This window comes from Macrotis lagotis, chromosome 7, assembly GCF_037893015.1.
Source record: "Macrotis lagotis isolate mMagLag1 chromosome 7, bilby.v1.9.chrom.fasta, whole genome shotgun sequence".
NCBI classification, from domain to species: Eukaryota; Metazoa; Chordata; class Mammalia; order Peramelemorphia; family Peramelidae; genus Macrotis; species Macrotis lagotis.
This window is the reverse complement of record NC_133664.1, coordinates 63,884,842-63,905,076: the sequence shown is the minus strand read 5'-3', so window position 1 is coordinate 63,905,076 and position 20,235 is coordinate 63,884,842. Positions and strand designations below refer to the sequence as shown.

The 20,235-nt window shown below is 37.9% G+C and overlaps 1 protein-coding gene across 15 annotated transcripts in view; it reads right to left on the bottom strand.

Moving 5' to 3' along the window:
- The window catches only part of KIAA1217 (KIAA1217 ortholog), a 564,114-nt gene that overhangs the window by 31,179 nt on the left and 512,700 nt on the right, over positions 1–20,235 (bottom strand). For all 15 annotated transcript variants that reach the window (XM_074192996.1, XM_074192997.1, XM_074192998.1 and 12 more), the window contains 2 exons: positions 16,738–16,907; positions 1,084–1,259 (listed from right to left, as the gene is read on the bottom strand). In XM_074192996.1, the coding sequence (XP_074049097.1) occupies positions 1,084–1,259; positions 16,738–16,907 (346 nt within the window). The remainder of the gene's footprint in view (positions 1–1,083; positions 1,260–16,737; positions 16,908–20,235) is intronic.

Here is a 20,235-nt window from a genome sequence, read left to right as displayed (position 1 = left end):
ATAAAGAAGCTATATAATGCCATGACATTATAGGAAAACTTGGATGAATAATTTTAATTCATTAAAAAGATTTCCAATTTTCATCTTCTCTTTGGTCTGTCCCTTGGAGGAAAATTCTCATTTTATCAAAATATGTTAGGCTGGTTCTGAAGGAAATGTGAAATATCAATCAAATAAAGACTAGGTGATAGAGTCTAATCTATAGATCACAGAGAATGGTGGCTATGAGGACCATTTGAAAGCAATTCTCTTAAAATCCCAAATTATGGGAATAGCACACTCTAGGAAATGGCAGAATTACAGCCTGAGTATGCTAGAAGCACCCAGAAAAATGACTCTTCATTAAAACATAAGGTGCAATAGTTCTGTGATAAATGGCCTTGTATAGCCTCCCATACATTAACATAAAAGATGTATTCCTTCTACTGCCTAGGTATAATAAACCAGTGCTAAATTTTAATGGTGTGGTCTGAGAAATGCTTTCAATGAGGACTATTGATAAAACTCTTAACATTCAAAGGAGCACCTTTCCTCACTTTGGATCAGACATTGTTCAAATTGTTTTTCTGGGGATTTTATTATGAAGATATGTTTAATACAATCTCATCCTGACTTGGTCTTTACATTAATTATTAATATCACATTTATCATACATACAGCTTTACTATTTGCTCCTTTTAATTGAGTGTGGAGTTGAACTCCGGTAAAGGATCTGCCAATGGCAAAAGCTTTTTTGAAAGTGACCGGTTATGTTGATGACCGGATTATACTAAACATTTTCCCATGGAATTGGTTTCGATAAAATCTGGCCTGGCCCATAATTACTTCTCTTTTTCCTAAGTTACTTATAGTTTGGAACTTTTAAAAGGGATCTTAGTTTAGGGGCTGAGACAACATATCAATCAATCAATCAATCAATCAATCAAAGCAAAGAATCGTGAATTAGTTGGTGTCCCAAAGTTTCATTCAACAGGACATTAAATAAGCAGGATCTATATCTAGGAAGTGGTTCCCATTTTGGAGAGACAACTTTTCTATGAGCAAAGGGCTATACCTTTATTTGAACCCAATATCACCACTCACCATAATTTCTTGACTATTTTTTCCTCTTCGTGAAGGTACTTCTGCCTTTCTTGCTCCACCAGGTGCCGCTGCCGCTGCACGGGATCCTCCAGCCTCTTTAGGGTTTCAATCACTTTGCCATTGATTTCCTGCTCGGCCTTCTTCATCATGGCCCTCAGCAACTCCTGATTCTGCAGCTGTTTCACAAAAGAAATCAAGTTCAATTTTCCTTGCCCAGCTAACATCTCTGGCAATGGAAAGCTTTGCAAGTGCTCAGGACTGGGTTTAGATAAACATGCCTGCAGCTGATGATTTACTATCTGGATTTGAGGAGAGGCTGTGCTCCCTCTTATCCAAATCTGACTTGGACAAAGCTCAAGGGCAGCCCATTATAACCAATGTGATTTTTCAATATATGCATACATACATACATATATATATATATATATATATATGTGGAGAGAGAGACAGAGAGAGACATTCCTTTCAAATATCTGTTTTTGGGGTGCAGCTACCCATTATATATATATATATATATATATATAATATATAATATATATACATATATATGTCTGGACACACACATAGATGTGTGTAAATGTAAATGTAGATGCACGAACATAAATGTATATGTGTAAATATTCATATATGTTTACTGACTATGGCATTTTAGTTCCCTGAGGAGGAGAATATCTGTTCTATGATCACTTAAATCTTGCCTGAGAATTTCCAAAGTGACGAATAGAATTCTATGCTACCATATTGTAGATCTCATTCTCACATGACTATCATTTGGAAGAAACTGAATCTCTTCTCTACTGACTGTATCCTATCCAATATATAGGAAATATTACTATTACCTTTCTTGTTGCTGCCATGGGATGGCTCAGGTTGTGGAGTGGCTCAGTTAGCCCAGCTCTTCACCAGTATGTGAAACAGCAATGAATGAATATCATCATTATCCATCTTTAGTACTAAAAAGGCTCTATATCTGCTTGTGAATTAGGTGATATCATAGTAATTTTACATAGGCTACTTGTTCATATTTCCATCCATCCGATTTCTATGATTTTGTGACTGTCCTCTTCATGCCCTTCCATTCCCACCCCAAGAGAGTGAAATAGAGATCCACCTGTTTAGAATTGCCAAGATTTATGGGTTCTACCTTGACAAGGTCTCAAATCTGCCTCCTTTCCCTCTATTCGACCAGTTATCACTCTAGTTCAAGCCATCATTCCTTCTGTCCGGAACTACTACAATTGTTTCCTAATTGGTTTTCCTGCATTCAGTCTCTATCCCTTCTACCCTACCCCCTTTCCAATTCATTCTCTGTGAAATTGTTAAGTTTAATCTGGAGAACATATTTCCCTCTTGCTCTAAAATCTCCAGTTGCTACCTACTGCTTCTAGGATTGAATACAACCTTCCCTATTTAGCATTCAGAGTTTTGAGGCTCCAGCCTACTTTTCTGTTCCCATCACACAGAAATCCTCTTGACAATCAGCCAAACTGTCCTCTCTGCTGATATTCCTCAAACAAGATTCCATCTCCGTTTTTCCAAGCTTTTGTACAGGCTGTCCTAGGAAGGCATGCTTCCTTTCAGAATTCTAAATTCCTTCCCAACATAGCTCAAGCACAGCCTCCTATATAAGACCTTTCCTAATCACCAGTTGTTAGGGACTTGCCTCTCCAAATTACCCTGTATGTGCTTTGTGGGCATGTATGTGTACATATGTTGTTTCTCTGACAGAATGTAAGCTTCTCTTTTTTTTATTTTTGCATGGCAATTAGGTTAAATGGCTTGCCCCAGGTCATATGTCTAGGTAATTATTAAATGTCTGAGGTCGCATTTGAACTCAGGTCTTCCTGACTCCAGGGCTGGTACTCTATCCACTGCACCACCGAGCTGCCCCTGAATGTTAGCTTCTCAATGGAAGGAATTGTTTCACTTTGTATTCCCAGAACTGAGTACAATGACTGGTACATGGAGGGCTTTCGATAATGGCATACTGGCTGGCCAGTTGGTAAGTAGACTTCAAACAGAAGCCCTGAATTGAGTCATTAGTCATTAAACTCAAAATTGATGGCATTCCATTTCTGGAACATATACTTGGCCACTTGCAAAGTTTCTGCTTTGTAGATTTGTTCATACTTTCTGTGCTTGCTGAGTGCCTTATGATTTTTGACAGCTCATCCATCAAGTCAATTCATTTACTCTGCCTCCAACACAATCATTATAGTCTACCTGTCTAATGTTTCCCTGAAATTTCAATTAACTGTTATTGTCTTGCTTGCTTTCTGGTATAACTACTATTTGGTACTCCATTTCATAGCTGCCATATTTCATCTTAGAGCTAAAGATAAAGAGGGATCTGTCAGTAGTGCAGGGTGCAAATGGAGGTGTGAAAAAACCCTAATGTGAATAATCCAGAAATCATTTACATTTGGTATTGGAATATAGATGCTTTGCTTCAAGTTAGATGCTTACACAGCAGTTCCTTGCCTTCCATGTCTCCCTTTGTTGATGGTGATTGATAAGCTTAGTAGTGGATAGGAGCAGCAGAACATCCACAATATTCATTTATGTGATGGCAGGAGCTTTCTAGTCATAAATTAAAGAAAGGTGGGACCTTAGAGAGCTTTAGTCCAACCATCTCCTTTCACAGAGAAGGAAAATGAACGCAGGAGGGTTAAGTGGCTTGTCCAACCTTACACAGGTGACAATAAATGACAGAGGTGGCCTTTGATACTTGCTTTCTTGACTCCTAATCCTATGGCCCTTTTCATTGTACCTGGTTGACTGTATGGTACATTTCAGTCCAGGACCTGAATCTCATCTAACTGTTAAGTCTCCTTCTTCCACAGGAGAAAGTGGCAGTGGAAAGAACACTGGCACTGAGGATTGAAATCTGCTCCTGCCTCTGACAGTTAGTGCCACCTATTTGCCTTTATATTACAGACTGTCTTAGAGGAGGTGAAGGGGGACTTATATTTTCTATACTGGAAATGGGACTGGTTGGTATTATGTGGTCAAATGTTGGGGGAAGGATATATTTATATATCTCTATCTATCTCTATCTATCTATCTATCTATCGGACCAAGACAATAGTCTGGTTAGTGCTGAATGCTAACAGGGACTGTGTGTACTCTCTAGAAATCATTATTGTAGTATCAAACTGCTGAGTAAGAAGCCTTTGAGGAGCATGTGAATTAAAGAGATAAGAGCCTTCATTTTCTAGGTATATACTTAAAGTCAATTTATTTCAAAATACTTTCAAGATGGATATTGTTGGAGTTTTGCCTCATTCTTCTAGGCATTGTTACAATTCCTTCTTGGGAAGCTTGAATGGACTTACATTGGAGTGGACTAGGAGTGGACTTGGAGTCAGACAAGTCTTGTTTTATTCTGTACCAAGACTGATTTCCTTGTCTCCTTAGACAGAGCTTGCTCTATTCGCCCTGGCTGGGTTGTTCCACAAACAAGTTCCTCCATCTCTTGGCTCTGGGCATTCTCTCAGGCTGCTATGCCTGAACACTTTTCCTGCTTTATTCTATTGACTTCATTGACTTCTTTTAAACCACAATGAAAATTCCAGCTCTTACGGGATACTTTTTCCAACCCCTCTTAATCCCAGAGCCTCCTCTGTTATTTCCTATTGATCCTATGAGAGCTTGCTTTGTAACTATTTGTTTGCGTGTGTATCCACCGTCAGATTTTAAGCTCTTTGAAGGAGGGATTATTGCCACTTTTTGCATTTCCAGAACACAGTGCCTGACCCATAGAAAGTAGCTGATAAATGTTTATTGATTGATTGGCTCAATGAATCAAGTAACACTAAAATCAGGACTTAGATTACAACAACACTGTGAAGCAGGTGCTACTATTACCTACACTTTACAGAAGGGGAAACTGAGGCAGAGGCTTAATTAACCTACCCAGGATCACACATAGCTTACTCTGGGTAAAGGCATTGAGAAAATAAATTTAAAAGGCAAAAAAAAGGTCTCCACAAGTAACTTTATTTTATGGTCTTTATGTAAATTGGATTATATGCATTTCTAATCCTATTAAGTTTTTTAATTGCTAAAACTGCTTTTATTTTTCTTTTAGGAGATTCTTGAAACTAAATTGAATTTTGTGCACATTTATGAATAGGTAGATCTATTTCTGAGACATTAAAACATTTGTTCTGGCTTGTGTCTGGATCTAAATATCTGAATTTGATACCTCTTCAAGATAGCTTATACCTTTCATAGGATTTTATCAAGGAGTCACAAGAGTAGAACTGAACGATCATGAATCGATGGAGGCACAACCTACCAAGGACCGTGTCTGAGCCTTGAAAGATAAAATGATTGTTGATGTGAAGCAGTATAATGAGTACAATGGACCTGAGTATAATAGGGAGACTTGGATACCAGTGTTAGCTTTGTAATGACCAATTACATAACTTTGGGGAGATCTAATCTGAAAAATAAAAAGTTCTAATTTGTAAAATAAAAAGTTTAAATTAGATGTTCTCTAAGATTTCTTCTAGCTCCAACTTCTTATGGTTTTCCTTTGCCTTACTCTCCCATGACCATGTAGAAAGAACACAAGAGAGTATGGATGGTGGGCAATGGGGCTGGGGTCAGTTATGTAAAGGCCTCTCTCCTTTCAATTCCTAGAATGTAGCTTGGTACCCCCCCCCCCCGTGTTGGAGTTAATGGACTTAATGATTTCATCTGTCCAGGGATTTGCAGTTTGAACCAATGGACTCTATTCATTAATTCTGCTGGGTAACAGAAAATGGGCCATTTTCATTAATCCCCTTTATAAGAAAGAGAAGAGGCTTTGGCTTTGAAGAAATGTCAGATTTAAAGGTGCTCATATGTGTCATAAGGCAGTAGGATGCAATTAGATTCAGAGAACCCAGAATCTCATGCCATCTCTGATATCAACTCCCTTTTGGATCTTGAGCAAGCCACAGCTAACATTTATATATGCACTTGAATATTTATTATCTAATGAGATTCTCAGTGAGGTAGGTACTATTATTATCATCATAATACCTATTTTACAAATGAGACAACTGAGGCACAAGAGATTTGCTTAGAATGACATAGTTAATAAGTGTTCCTGATAACATTTGAACTCAGGACTTTCTGACTCCAAGGATTGTGCACTATCTACTGAATTCACCTAGCCATCAGTAACCTAACCTAGCTACAATATAACCTTCCCTAAGATTTCTTCTAGCTCTAAATCAGTAAACTGAGATTATCTAATTTTTCTGAGATTTGTTTTTTTCATCAGTAAAATGAGTGGTCTTGGTCAATGAACCTTGGGTAGTTCAATTCAATTTAATAAACATTTATTTAATATCTCCTATTAGGCAAGGCACTACAGAGCCTTGGGGATCTAAAGAGAAGATGGAAACATCCCTGGTCCTGAAGGGCAGACTGGATTTGAAATAAGAGAACCAAAGAGAACCAGAATTGAATCCAGATTCTGCTATTTGGACATCACTTAAAATCTCCAGATCTCCTTATTCTCATCTGCAAAAAAAAAAAAGAGGATTGGACTTTGAAGATTTCTTCCACTTTTGCAATGAGAGTAGGGAATAGATTATATTATAAGCAGATGAACCAATACTTTATAACTTGAAGGAGAGAACATTCTAACTAGTTTCCTGGAGGAGGTGGCCCCTTGGCAGTAATTTGAAGAGAGATAATAATCCCCAAAGATGCAGGTGAGGAGTGCCTGCATTCCAGGAATGTGGGAAGACTGATACAAAGGTCTTGCAGTTGACTCTCCAGTTTAAAATGGTGGTGGGGGGAAGAAAGTTGGACGAGATGACCTCTAAGATCCTTGCCAGCTCTAAAACTATAAATCTTTTCAAATATGTCACTGCTGAAATATGAAAAATGGCTCATTTACCTTCTCTCTGAAATGCTGCCTTTTTCTTATTTATAAGCCTGTGGTGGAGAGATGAGCAAGTGTCATAAGAGAAGTAGCCCACCCTCTTCTTCTCCAGGGAGCCAGATAGTAGACCCCAAGAAAAGTCTTGTCTCATGGATGCAGGCACCAGATTCAATTCAGTCATTGTAGGATTGATTGCCACATGTGGCTTCATAGATGATGGAGTATAAATAACGGGTTTTTCAAATGGAAATCCTGGTTGGTGTACACAGTGGTATGTTTGCTGGTTAATTCTTTATAGGGTACAAGTTTTCAATTCTACTATCTGGGGCTGTGAATAGCCAGACTCAGGCTCATTGTCCCTAAGGCAATATCCCCCCAAAGCCCCTAAAATAACTCAGCAAACCCAGGGTTGAGATTCCAAACTCAAGGACTCTATGTTGGGCCCATGATTTTTGTCACTCTGATATCTAGCGGCATCCTCCCTCCCAGAACAGTGATAGTGAGTTTGTGTAAAGTTTCAATAAATGGAACATTAAGTACAGAATCACCTTCCTTTTTAATCAAGAGACAGGGTACTGTGGTAGTGAGGTGAGGGGGCAAAGTCTCTCTTGCACCCTATATTTTTTGCCTTTCCAGACTCTGGAATGCTCCCCGCCACCATCAACCCAGGGGCAAACAAGTAGTTATTTCTCAGTCCTTGAATCTGCCTTAGGAGGAGCCATCTTTATCTGGCATTTTGGAGAAAGGACATGTTTCATATCAGCCTGGTTCTACTGAGACAGGAGAAAGTAGCCAGAGGCAGAGGAAGTGGCACGGCACCAGAATTGGTGAACCCAGAAGCCCCGAGTTCAAATTCTAGCTGTATCACTTGGGTGAATAGTTTCCTCTTCAATAACAGAAAGCAGAGCTATACCTAAGGTAGGGCAGCATGCCCTTCATCTCAAGGAAGTGAATTTAGAAGATACTAACACTTGCAGTCTTTCAGCAGTGTAGAAACAAGAGAGTTTAGTACCTAGGTAGTAGGTATGAAAAGGAAGAAAATGACAAAGTACTTCCTCACATCAGCTCTCACCTAATAGATAACCTCTACCTTAGCCCAGCCCCTGGTCCAACCCCACCCAGGCGTAAACTCAAAGAAGCTGCCCTAGTTATACTTTATAGTATTTGACCTAAAGGTGGGGGTAGTGAAGGAATCAGAAGAATTTCTCTCTAGAGCAGGGGTGGGGAATATCTATTCTCTGCCATATAAGGTTCCCCCCATCCCCAATCATTTGTTCTAGGGCTGCCAGGGCAACCACGGGTGGGACTCAAAATTCAATAAATCTAGGAGCATTTTAGGGAGTGTATTAATTAAATGTTTGACCAAATTTGGCATGTTAATTTTTTAAGTTGATAATTTTGTACGGCAAGCAAATGATGTTATAAATTGGCAGAATAAAGTTTCCCCACTCCTGCCCTAGGGATTAGGGCTGGATTGGAGATTTCATTGATATAAAGAATGGTTCCCAGATGGAGAAATTCCCTCTTTCAATGCAAATTGTAGACCTGAAGATTTTCTTAATCTTTTTCCGTGTCCTGTACCCTTTTGGTAATCTGGTGAAGTCTTTAGACCTTCCTCCCCCCTCAGAATAATACATAAAGTGATGTGGATAGAAATATGAAGGAAACTTGTAATATTGAAAAGTATTAAAATAATAATAATAACTTTTTAAAAGTTCAGGGTCCTCAGTTAAGAGTTCCTGACTTAGAGGTACCTAAAATAATGACAAATTTAGTGATTAGCTCCAGGGACACACAACCAGTAACTGACAGAGGTGAGACTTGAACCTAAATCTCCCTGGTTCTGAGGCACATCATGTGCTCTATTTACTAAAAAAAAAAAAAAAACAGTGCCTCATCCTGATAGAAATATATTGCTTGTGCACACACATATTTATGCCTACTGATACCCATCTCTAGGAAGAGGGTGTGAGGGAGAGGTAGAAAAAGAGAAAAATAAAAGAAGAAAGTTACATGACAACTTTATTATATATTTGAAAGAAATAGCAAGCTGTACAAAATAGCTGTGATAGAAATAACATAGAAGCATAATAAATAAAACCCAAATATTTAAATAATAAACAAATGTACTTTAGTAGTAAATAATAAATTTCAACAAATAGATCATGTGAATAAAATTTTAAAAAACTAATAATGAAAATTAATGGTTTGTTATCAAACATTTTTATACTGAATCATGCCATACAGAGGCAGTAGGTGATAGAGTGGATAAAGAAAGACTTGGAGTCAGGAAGTCAGTTCTATTCAATTCAAAACCTTGTGCTTCAGTTTCCTCATCTCTAAAATCAGGATAAGAATAGTGTACACAGATACAAAAACACACATTCACACATTCACATACACATACATACAAACACACACAAACACACGCAATGAACATATCACCATGGTGCAAATAAAATAACCTAAATGAAATAGAGTGCTTTGCCAATCTTAGAGGCCTAGATAAGGGATTGCCATTTTATGGCCAATGTTCTATCTGCTGCATGGATTCTATGCCTAAGGCTGAATGCTCCCCAAGATAGACTATTACTAAAAAAAAAAAACAAAAAACTGGAACCTGTTACTTCCTCATTGGTAGGTACCAGTAAACTGGAGAGACAATCATTGGTGCCTAAATTTCTCGAGGGTGGGGATCCTATATTACTTAGTTTACATTATAGTTATATAGTGAACATACATGTTGTCTTATTGTTTTAACAAGAGAAAAAGAGGGTGGAGTCCAGATTTTGACTTAATTGTCTGTCTATCTTTGTCCCAAGAAAAATGCCTTATTTGTTAAAGTTCCTCTTATTTTTTGGAGGTAGGATTGGCGTGGAATGTCTTTACTTAGAATGTGAATATGTAGCTCCTTGAGTGAGATTTCAGCCTCAGGAGCAACCAAGAATCATTGGAACCAGGTTCTGAAAACCTTCTCCTTTTTGCCTCTTCCCTGGCCTACACAGGTCCTGGTTAGAACTAGTTTATTCTTCATGCACCCTTTGCTCCCCTCCTCTCCTCTCCCCTTTCCTTCTCTTCCTTTCCCTGACCTCCTCTTCTCACCCTTTCCATTCTCTCACCTCTCCTTTTCAACATCTGCATCAAGTTTCTATTGCTGAGGATAATCCATCAATTCTGGAAACGAAATGCTCATCTACAAATAGGATATGCTCTGCAAGCCTAGGATTTTCTTATGATTTAATTATCTAATTACTGTAGTCCATTGCCAAGCATAGAGGATTTCAAGCAGTTTCACCATTTTATAACAGTTCAGAGTGCATTTGAATTTCTAATTCCATTTTGTATTTTCAAGGCTATTTTAGTGAGTCCCCATATACCACTAATGACAGCCACATCATTGAATTTCCACTAGCTTTGGGGTGGCTCTCATTTCCTGGCATGTTATATACTTACTGAAGGAGAATTGGTGCTGAGGTAGCTTAATTATTTTAAACTATTTTTGTCTTAAATAGGCTACACAAAGGGAAAGGGCAGAAGTCCCAGGGAGAAGTAAATCGAATAGATTATAAGCGGAGACACCAGGAAGAAGGGCAAAGAATGCAGAGGTTATAAGGGCTCTGAAAACAAAATGTCTATTTTCCTTCTGCCTGGTCTAGAAACAAATGTGATTTTCAAAGCTGCTGCTTAAGGAGGTAACTTCTGGAGGTAACTCCATGCTTTGTAAAATAGTTATCAAATCTGGAAATCTAATAAAAACTAGGAAGAGAAGGCAGCTTTGCAAAGTGGAAAGGGCTCTGGTTTCAGAGTCAGATAATTTTTCAGGCTGGCTTCCCATTGATTAGCAAACCTATGTTTTTTTGGCCCTCAATTTTCTCCTCTGCAAAGTGAGTAGGCTCTACCTACTTGCACTAACAACTTCAGAGATGTCCCAATCTACGACGGTAGTTTTGGGGGGCTTGAGAGCTTTTTTCCAGAGTCAGAATGATCAAAGATGTTGAAAACAGAAGGCTTTTATTTTAGATGATGCATATCATGATTGGTAAGAGGATTAAAGGAGATAATGCATCTAAGCATTAAACAAATTATTATTATTATAATTATTACCCAAGACCAATAAAATAAGTTACATAGTTAAGATGGGTGCCTTGCTATCTAATTTGATCTTTAGGTGCTCTGTTTCAATTAAATCAATCAACCAATCAACAACCAACAAATAAATATTATGTACCTATGTTGTGTCAGATACTGTGCTACTAAGTGGCCACTGGATCCAGATGACTCTGGAGGAGAAAGTAAGGCTGGTGACTTTGCATAGCATCCCCTCACTTAAATCCAACTCACTTGCCTGTCATGGCATCACCTCTCTGATGTCATGGTCTTCTTCAAAAACTAGCTGAGAGCTAAAAGATAAAGGAGTGCAAATTTCTGCTTTCATGGAGATCAAATACAAATGGATAAGACAGCACAAACCAAGAGAAGCAATATAAGAAACTAGAATAAAGATGAACCAAGGCAGCTCCAAGGAAGGTTAGGCAAGCCATGAAAACAAAAAAAGGAAGAGATAGGTTCTTTTACATAAAAGCATAATGCATAAGAATTTCCTGCCTCAATAGGAAAAAATCAAGGTCTTATCACTTCACCTGAATTTGTATAAGCTCAAACCCTCTCAACTCTTCTGTGTTTGAGCCAGAGCTGTCACAGAGACCTGCAGGTGCTGGTAGCAATCAAACACAAGGCCCTTCTGAACCCCTTAGTTATTAATGCCTCCCCAACAAAATTATCTTATTCTTAGTATATATATATATATATATATATGTGTGTGTGTGTGTGTGTGTGTGTATACATAGACATATATGTATATATCTATACATATAAACATATATATAAATATACATACATGCATACATAAAATATAAGTATGTATAGATATACATTTGCAGATATAAGATCTAGGACCTAGCAACACATCCTGGCCATTTGTTAAGTCATTTACCTTCTCAGAAAACTGGACAGCTCATTAAGATTGAAAGTGCAGACCTCCATTTAAATAACTGGGCAAATATCAGCTGTCCATGGCTAGGCTGAATTAATATAATAAAAATAACAATTCTACCTAAATTAAACTACTGATTTAGTGCCTTAGCAATCAAACTTCCAAAAAAATTACATTAACAAGTTAGAAAAAAATTGTAAGTAAATTTATATGAGAAATAAAAAGTTAAGAATTTCTAAGGATTTAATGAAAAAAAGTGCAAAAGAAGGTGGCTGAGCCCTATCAGATCTGAAATTATATTATAAAACATCTCATTAAAACTCTCTGGTATTGGCTAAGAAATACAGTGATGGATCAATGGAATAGATTAGGTGCAATAGCAGGAAATGATTATAGTAATCTGCTGTTTGATAAACCCAAAGAGTCCAGCTATTAGGATAAAAACTTTCTCTTAGATAAAAACTGTTGGGAAAATTGGAAGTTAATATGGCAGAAACTTGGACTAGACCAACACCTCACACCCTAGACCAAGTTAAGATCAAAATGGATATAGGATTTAGACATTAAAAAAAATAGGATATCAAGGAATAGTTTCCCTTGTCAGATCTATTGAAAGGTAAGCAGTTTATGACCAAAGAAGAGATGGAGAATATCATTAAAAACAAACTAGATTATTTCAATTACATTAAATTAAAAAGTTTTGCACAGACAAAATCACTGTAACCAAGATCAAAAGAAATGTAGTAAATTGGGAAACAATTTTTATAATTAGTATTTCTGACAAAGGACTCATTTCTAAAATATACAGAGAACTGAGTCAAATTTTTTTAAAAAATAAGCCATTCCCCAATTGACAAATGGTCAAAGGATATGCAAAGGAAATTTACAAATGAGGAAATCAAAGCGATTCATAGTCATATGAAAAATTGCTCTAAATCACTACTTATTAGAGAAATACAAATTAAAGCATCTCTGAGGTACCACCTCACACCTCTCAGACTGGTCAACATGACCAAAAAGGACAATGATCAATGTTGGAAGGGATGTGGGAAATCTGGGACACTAATACATTGTTGGTGGAGCTGTGTACTCATCCAACCTTTCTGGAGAGCAATTTGAAATTACGCCCAAAGGACAATAAAAATGTGTATACTTTTGATCCAGCAATACCACTACTGGGTCTATACCCTGAAGAGATGATGAAAAAGGGTAAAAACATTACTTGTACAAAAAAGATTCATAGCAGCCCTGTTTGTGGTGGCAAAGAATTGGAAATTGAGTGAATGTCCATCAACTGGGGAATAGCTGAGCAAATTGTGGTACATGTACATTAAGGAACACTATTGTTCTATTAGAAACCAGGAGGGATGGCAATTCAGGGAGGCTTGGATGGATTTGCATGAAATTATGCTGAGTGAGATGAGCAGAACTAGAACAACAATGTAAATCCTAACAGCAACATGGGGATGATGATCAACCTTAATGGATTTGCTCATTCCATCAGTGCAACAATCAGACACAATTTTGGGGTATCTGCGATGGAGAATACCGTCTGTATCTAGAGAAAGAATTAAACAAAGACCAAAGACTATTACCTTTCATTAAAAAAAATCTTATTATACAATTTTACTATCTCTTATACTTTTTTTTCCCCTTAAGGATATGATTTCTCTCTCATCACATTCAACTTAGATCAATATACCATGGAAACAATGTAAAGACTAGCATACTGCCTTCTGTGGGAGTGGGTGGAAGGAAGTGAGATTAGGGAAAAAAATGTAAAGTTCAAAATAAACAAATAAATTTTTAAAAAAAGAAAGTTCTCGGTAGCAGTTATTTTGTTGTTTGGGAGTTTGCTAGACAAATAAAATCACTGATCCAATATTTTGTAAATAAATATATATATGCATATGTATTTCCCCTTACTACCAATAGGATATCGGCCCTCAGTAGGCAAGAAACATTTCATTTCTGTCTTTTATATTGCTAGCATCTAGCCCATAGTCATTTGATAATTAATCAATGCTTATTGATTGATTGAAGGTAGGAGAAGTTAAAAACCCTGGGGAAGCCTCCCTAAATCCCCAGAGCCCAATTAGCCTTTTCTTTTCTGGAAGAGATCAAAATATTCCAGACTGGCCTTATCTATAACTTGTTTTCTTAAAAAATAACCGTAGATTTTCAAAATAAACATAGGACCAGGGATTGAATGACCTTGCTGGTCCTGAAGTGATATTTTGTATCAGTTATGTAGGACTCTCTCTAATTCACAGAAGAGTAAAAGGAAATAAAGAAAATATTTTTTCTTATTTTTTATATAATCCACCTGGCCTAGAGGAAAAAGGGAAATACTTCCCCTCATCTGCAGTTAAGCTTCAGGAGGAAAACAAAGGGCTGATGCAACCAACTCATTTCAGGATGTAAGATTAAACCAATGATGTAATGAACTGGCAGGAACCTCACAGGTGTTCTAATCCAACTCTTTCATTTTACAAATAAAGAAACTGAGACCCAAGGGGATTAAGTGACTTGCTCCAAGTTAAAGGGTAGTAAGCATCAGAGGTGAGAGTTGAACCCAATTCCTCTGAATCCTGTTTTTCCCATTCAGATTACCCCCTTAAGCTATAGAGACTTTGCTGGTCAGAAAGGTTCATGAATTTGGAAAGCTCTGGTATGCTACTCTTCATAACATCACAGATTTAGAGCCAGAGGGGATCTCTGAAATTAGTTCAGCCTCCTGGACTTACAAGGTAAGGAACTGAAGCTCTAGAGAAAAAGTGACTTGACTTCATTTGTGCTGTCCTAGATACAATACATTACCTGAAGTCAGGAGACTAGAGTTTAAATTCTGCCTACATCCTAGGCAAGTCACTGTGGGACTTGACTTCTCAAATCTAAAATGAGTGTAAGAATAGAACCTTATCGGGGCAGCTAGGTGGCACAGTGGATAGAGCACTGGCCCTGGAGTCAAGAGTCCCTGAGTTCAAATCTGACCTCAGACACATGATAATTACCTAGCTGTGTGGCCTTCGGCAAGCCACTTAACCCCATTGCCTTGCAAAAAAATAAAAAAAAAAAGAATAGAACTTTATCTTGCAGGGTTATTGTGAAAATTAAATGTGATACTACTTCTGATGCATTATGAAAATCTTCAGGTGCTATATAAATGTCAATTATACTCAAAAGCAGAGACATCATCTTGCCTGCTGACAAAGACCTGACTATTCAAAGCTAAGGTTCTTTCAGTAGTGATGAATAGCTATAAAAGCTGTACCGAAAAGAAAGCTGAATACCGCAGAATTTATGTTTTTAAATTATGATGCTGAAGAAAACTTTTGAGAGTCCCTTGGACAGTAAATTGGCCAATTCTTAAAGACATTAATTCAGTCAGGAAGGTCAAATACTGAAGTTGAAGCTTAAATACTTTGGCTCCATAATGAGAAGATAGGATTCACTGGAAAAGACCCTGATGTTAGAAAAGACAGAAGACAAAAGGAAGAAGGGATGGCAGAGGATGAGGTGGATAGAAGGACCCAGCATGCTCAAATCCATAGAGTCACAAAGAATCAGACACAACTGAATGACTGAACAACAACAAAATTACTATGAATTCATCTAGGGAAGGAATGAAATACCTATACATTTCCCAGCTAAACACCAAGCACATGTTGACTTAGGGGACTGTCGTTTTATTTTGGTTTATTTGTGAGATTGTGAGATTTTAAATTTTCCTCAACGTAGAGGAATTAGAAATGTATAATCTCTCTAAATTTAAAATGAGGCATACCCATTCCGTCTAGCAAGGCTCTGAAAGTACATCATCCTGAAAGACTAAATCTAGAATTGCTGGCCAAGAGAGGGGGAATGATTGTTGTTTCTCAGATATCCTATCAGTGGAATGGGAAAAGGGGGTATACTCCCTTCTTATCTATTCCCAAAGGAACAACTCCAATTCAAGCCTCTGTCACCACTTCCTTGGATTATTGCAAAAGTTTCCTTTGATCCTGATGCAAGTATTTCTTCCACCAGCCTTTGCCTATCCAGAGGGCTTATACTTTTTGAGGATACTGCTCATACCACTGATTCTGTCCTGCTCATTTCACTTGTATTAATTAGGACTCCCATAGTTCTTTGTATTCTTCATATTCATCCTTTCTTATAGGGGTTCACATTAATCCCTAAACAACTCTCTGACTAGCTAGGACAAAATGACAGAGAATCACAGATTGGAAGTTTCTTGATGGCTTATTGGCCTTTCGTTCAGGCTTTAGCACTCTCCAAAGTGTCCCTTGTATACAGGAAGAGCTGGATCAATTGACTTCACATACCTTACTGTTTTGAGTTATGCCATAACCCTTCCCATACAGGCCCTACTAAACAAATCCTATTTTTAAGGTTGTTTGGTGAGATTTTCCTCCCCTTCTCTCACAATGCAGTCAAATGTGAGACTCAAATTTTCTCCATCAGTTAAGCTTATACTGCTTATGTCTTTTGTCTTTTCCCATATGGGAAAGATGAAAGAGACCACAACTCCCCCCAAAAAACAGGGTGGATAGAGCTGAAGGAAAGATAATGTGGTAAGAACAAGAAAAGTTCCAATAACTAGATAGATGACTCGGGAAGAGAGAGTGGAGTTGATGACTTTGTTCAACTTCGTCTCCCTTAAATCTGATTCACACACAAGTCAAGATATCCCGTCATGGCATTGGCTTTCTGTGAAAATGGAAGATGGACAACAATAAAAGGCATGATGCATCTGTCAACTTAGAGCTCATACCTGGAGCTCCCTCATCTGACGGAGCTGGAGTCGGAGTTCAGACACATTTCGCCTCATGTCATACAGGCTCATTTGGATTGCTGTGGAGCCAGCAGGTGGTGGCTGACTGAAGAGGGCACTGGACTCCTGGCAGGTTAAAGAAGTCTTCCCACCAGAACCATGAGGGGTTCCTGTAAGAAGAGCACAGGACATTCCTTAATATATCAAAGAACAAAAACTCAACTGCATCATTTCCCTTCCGGGCACAGTGAGCTCAGGGAAGCAGTGAAAAAAGTATTGGCAGAGAAAGTTTTAAATAAATACTTTATCATTGATTGATTCATTCATTCATTTGAAAAGAGTCCAAAACCAGGATCTGCTGGTTGTTAGTTGTATGACTTTAGGTCTAAATTTCCACATCTATGAAATAAGAGGATTGTAGAAGGTACAAGTAATTCTGCAAATGTCTTACAGAATTAAGGAGTGGGGATTTAGTAAGGGGATCTTCTCAGGTGAGGAACCACCATCTATCCAGGCAATTTTATAGCTTCTCATGTGTGTCCAACCTGCGAATCATACGTGACCCTTAAAGTCCATTTATGCAGACTGCAGACTGTAAATAGAAAATGAAGGAATGGGTGAGGACAGGTGCCAATGCTCCAGCTTCACAGACTGGTTTAACCCTTGTCTAACACAGCCCTTGACAAGTTTTTACTGGGTGATGTGGCCCAGAAGAGTTAATAGGTTGGACACCCATGTTTGCCTAGAATTCTGCAAGGTTAAACTAAGCCCAGGCCAAACAGACAGTAATGTGTCAAAGATGAGACTAGAATCTAGATATTTATAGTTTCTAAAACAGTGCTCTTATATATGCTATATTAAGTAAAATAATAATAGTAATAATAATAAAAGTTTTTTCTTTTTTTTTTAATCTCTGATATCCAACAAACCACACATATAACAGTTCCCTGGAGACTCTAGTTTTGGTTAGGCATACATGTAGAACTAAAAAGAAGGCTCAAGCAATGCTCTGCCTTAGGAATTCTTAAGAGCACTGATGTGGTTGGTCTTGGCTCAAATCTCTCCTAGTGGGAAAAGAAGATACAATCTTAAATCTTCCCACATCAAACAGGGCAACCCAAAGGCCGGTCTTCTTAAGTTGTCTCACACCTGTTGCTTTCTTCTCTGTAATTAAATGATTGAACCAATCAACAGGTATTTATGAAATGTCTCCTGTGCTCTGAGCTTGATGTTGGGCAATAGTGTATATGAATAGTCCTTAAGTATAAGGGGATAACTTTAGAGTTAAAGAGACCTTAGTGGTCATTAAATTCAAACAATCCCTTGTTTGTCAGATGAGGAGGTACAGTTTCACTGATCTGCCTACGGTTACATTGCTAATAAATACCGGAAGCAGAATTCCAACCAAACTGTAAGTCTAGGGTTCCACCTGCTCCAAGTTATGCATTTTATAAGCATATGAGGGAGGTCAGAGAGTGGCCAAGGTGATCCTGAATCCTGATTTTAAAAGATACCCCAAAATCTAGAGAAAGTGAATTTATGTTAGGGATTGGAGGTGGAGAAGAGACTATATAGTTCAGGAATAATTCTTTCTACAGGCAAAAGGAAATGTTCTCTCCTTTTCCGTCCCCCAAATCCTTCCCGAAAACAATATAGTCCAAAGGAAAGGGCTAGCAGAACAGTCTCTGAGTCAGATTAATCACACCCACGCCCACATTTCTGAATGGGCTTTTCTGTTTCCTTTCCTGTAAAGGGCAGAGTTGAAGCCTTTAAATAGGCCAAGGCCTCCCAGCAGTATCAGTTAATCTTACACACCCTCTGCCTTTCCAGACAGAGCCTAGGGAATAAGCATCATTTGGGTCTGTCAGATTTTCCTGCTCATTTTGTATAATCCAATAAGATTTACAAGTCATTTTCTCCAATCTGCTAGATCTCCATGGAATGAGGGAGTTTCCTCACTCTTTAGGAACTTGTCTCAGAAGTACAAAACAAAACTAAAGTGGGCAGGACACCCATTTCCTATTTATAGACTTAAATCTACTAAAGCAAGATAGAGTCTTCCCTTTCCTAGAATAATGTCTCTTGGAAGAACTGTCCAGAAAGAGGTAGTATGGACTACAGTTGATGAAATGCCATGGTTGATGGGTATGTTTAATTTTCCTTACATCAAACCAAAGTCAGCCTTTTTTGCTCCCCATCCCCATCCCCTAATCAACCTTTCCTCACTCCTTCTGCCCTCTGACCTTTGTCTCTTTCAAATGATCCTATGATCCCTAGAAAATGATTTCTTTATTTTCTGATTGTAGAGAGGTTGTTTTCCCATGAATCCAAATGTAATCTTCAATTTGGCTTTCCCTCTTGTCTTAAAAGAAAAAAGCAGGACTCTGAAGCATCATTTTGAGGATATCACTTCATTGGAATAGTGGTTTGGCTTGGGTTGGGTTTTTTTTTTTTTTGGTCAGGGATGGATATATACTTTATCTGTTTGTGCCACTAGACACCCTATGTTCTATGATATTTTTCATTAACTTTTTTTTTAACTTTGAAAGATATAATTTTTCATTTCATTGTCCTGATTAAGTAATTTCTGCTATGTTCATCACACTTTAAAATTGCATACTATGTTTTCTGTTCACTAGGCTGTCAAGATATCACTCCACAAAAATTAGTATTCTGACTTAAAATAAAATAATTCCATATTGCATTTTTTTAGGTTTTTGCAAGGCAAATGGGGTTAAGTGGCTTGCCCAAGGCCACACAGCTAGGTAATTATTAAGTGTCTGAGACCGGATTTGAACCCAGGTACTCTTGACTCCAAGGCCGGTGCTTTATCCACTACGCCACCTAGCCGCCCCCATATTGCATTTTGCTTGGTGATTGTGCTATAGAAAACTTCAACAGATTCACAATTTCAAGACCCAAAGTTGCCTGACAATCCTTTTATTCATTCTTTATTGTTTCCCTATCACATTCCCCACAGGAGTAATTCTAACTCTTTTCCTAGTCTTATTAAGTCTACAACTATAGCTCTGACTCCTGAACTCTCAACAGATGATGATCAACTGTTCCCTTTTTGTTTTGATCTTATGCCATCTCAAGAGTTTTCCATGTCTTCATTTTCCCTTGACTTTTCCTCCCTGTCCTCCATCAAAGAGAAGTTTCTTCGAGAAGCAAAGGATCCCACCTTTACTCTTGATCCTTGCCCTCTCACCTGATGACTACATGATGCAACATACAGCTTTTGACAATGTAAATAAATATTCTTTTTTGTTGTCCTGCAAAATATTTGACCTCCCTGAGTGCAGCACCTTAGAAGGTCTAAAATTAATTATTTCTAAAGTCTCTTCTAACCTTACACTTACTTTTCAATGGAAGCTAGCTTTGTTTCACATCTTTCTCTTCCTTTCTTTTTCTCAGTCTATGGAATTTTTTCCTTCTGCCTTTAAACCTCAGGTCTCCTTTTTGATCCTTAAAAGCTTCTTTGATCTAATGGATGCA